This window comes from Microtus ochrogaster, unplaced genomic scaffold, assembly GCF_000317375.1.
Source record: "Microtus ochrogaster isolate Prairie Vole_2 unplaced genomic scaffold, MicOch1.0 UNK222, whole genome shotgun sequence".
Taxonomy (NCBI): domain Eukaryota; kingdom Metazoa; phylum Chordata; class Mammalia; order Rodentia; family Cricetidae; genus Microtus; species Microtus ochrogaster.
Genome location: NW_004949320.1, coordinates 63613 through 65632, shown reverse-complemented (window position 1 = coordinate 65632; position 2020 = coordinate 63613). Strand labels below are relative to the sequence as shown.

Below are 2020 nucleotides of genomic sequence, written 5' to 3'. Positions count from 1 at the left end.
TATAAGATATTTCAGCATTTATCTTCTTGTGGCTGTAGTTTCACTCATGAAAATGGCATCCAGTTTCATTAACATTAATATGAAACCCAAATTTTCCTTATTTTTAAGGGCTATGCAATAGTCCACTATATCTGTACTATGTATATATGTGAGTGTGTGTGTCTGCATTTATGTTTATTTTCCACTCATCTATAAAGGAGCACATGGGATGTCTATATTGGTTACTATAAATAATGTTTCAATGATCATTAATTGATGATTAATTCCAAAAATCATAAAGGTTAATAATTCTCTCTTTCAGTTTTCTGTCTGTCTCTGTCCCTATCTTTTCTGTCTTTCTCTCTCCCAGTCCATTTATCCTGTTTTCTCTTGTATTTTATCTGTCTCCATCTCCATCTCTCCATTTTTATGCTTTTCCTTTCTCCTTCCTCCCTCCCTTCATTTCTTCTTTCTTTTCTTCTTGCTTTCCTCCTTCTTTCATTTTTTCTTCCTTCCATTCTCTCTCTCTCTCTTTCTTCCTTTATCCCTTTCTTTCTTTAATGGGGATAAAATTCAGAACCCTACACACTGGAAGGCATGAGTATTATACTGATAAATACCAAGACCCTATTTTAAAATTGTTATGTAAATGGCTATATACTCTTTTTCTTTTATTTTTGGAGCTGAGGACCAAATCCAGGGCCTTGTACTTGCTAAGCAAGCACTCTATCCCTGAGCTAAATTTCCAACTCCACTCTATGCTCTCTTAAATAAATGCATACACTAATTTATTATTCCAATAGCTCTTGCACAGGTTCATTTTTAATACCAAATCAAAACTTGATTTTTTTGAACCTTTGATAAAAATGCTTTTAACAAGTATGAAAGGAAATTTAAGAGTGTTTGTAACTTTCTGTCACCTGATAAGTAGCCATGTAAGCATTTTTACATACATCTGTTCATCTTTGGATTGGATTTAATCGTTAAATAAAAAATAGTTTTTCAAAACCTTGATTTCTACCCTATTAAAGTATTAATACAATTATCATAATTTTCAGTTTCTTCTACTGCTGTCCTTCAGGTAGTGCTGCAAAGAACATCAATGGAAGGAACAAATCACTCTATGGTGTCAGAATTTCTGTTCGTGGGACTCACCAACTCCTGGAAGTTGCAAGTACTTCTGTTTGTGTTTGCTTCAGTGTTTTATATGGCAAGCATGATGGGAAACTCCCTCATCATTTTCACAGTGGCTTCTGATCCTCACTTACATTCTCCCATGTACTTTCTGTTGGCCAATCTCTCCTTCATTGATTTAGGTGTTTCGTGTGTCACTTGTCCTAAGATGATTTATGACCTGTTCAGAAAGCACAAAGTCATCTCCTTTAGAGGCTGTATCACTCAAATCTTCTTCATCCATGTGATTGGTGGTGTAGAGGTGGTGCTGCTTATAGGCATGGCTTATGATAGATATGTAGCCATATGTAAGCCTCTTCATTATTTGACTATTATGAATGCCAAAATGTGCATTTTCATCTTAGTGTCTGCCTGGGTGATTGGCCTTATGCATTCCCTGGTTCAATTTGTTTATGTACTGAATTTGCCTTTTTGTGGACCAAATATTTTGGATAGTTTTTACTGTGACCTTCCTCGGTTTATCAGACTTGCTTGCATAGATACCAATCAATTAGAATTAATGGTATCAGCCAACAGTGGATTCATCTCTGTAGGCTCCTTCTTCATACTGGCCATATCTTATATTGTCATAATAGTCACTGTTCAGAAACATTCCTCAAGTGGTTTCTCTAAGGCCATGTCTACACTCTCTGCTCACATCTCTGTTGTGGTCCTAACCTTTGGTCCCTTGATATTCATTTATTCATGGCCTTCTCCCTCCACACACCTGGATAAGTATCTGGCCATATTTGATGCAGTTGGTACTCCTTTTCTGAACCCCGTGATCTACACACTGAGGAATAAAGAAATGAAGATATCAATGAAGAGAATATGCAGACAGTTACTGAAACACGGGAAGATCTCCTAA

The 2020-nt window shown here is 36.1% G+C and overlaps 1 protein-coding gene across 1 annotated transcript; it reads left to right on the top strand.

Annotated features, from left to right (window-relative positions):
- The first annotated feature begins 1081 nt into the window (after window positions 1–1081).
- LOC101985804 (olfactory receptor 4F15-like) lies at window positions 1082–2020 on the top strand. The gene has a single exon (XM_005372165.1). It carries the CDS (start codon window positions 1082–1084, stop codon window positions 2018–2020), a length of 939 nt encoding a protein of 312 aa, XP_005372222.1.

Coding starts and splice junctions, on each gene's coding strand:
- LOC101985804 (XM_005372165.1), top strand. CDS start 1,082: ATGGAAGGAACAAATCACTCTATGGTGTCAGAATTTCTGTTCGTGGGA.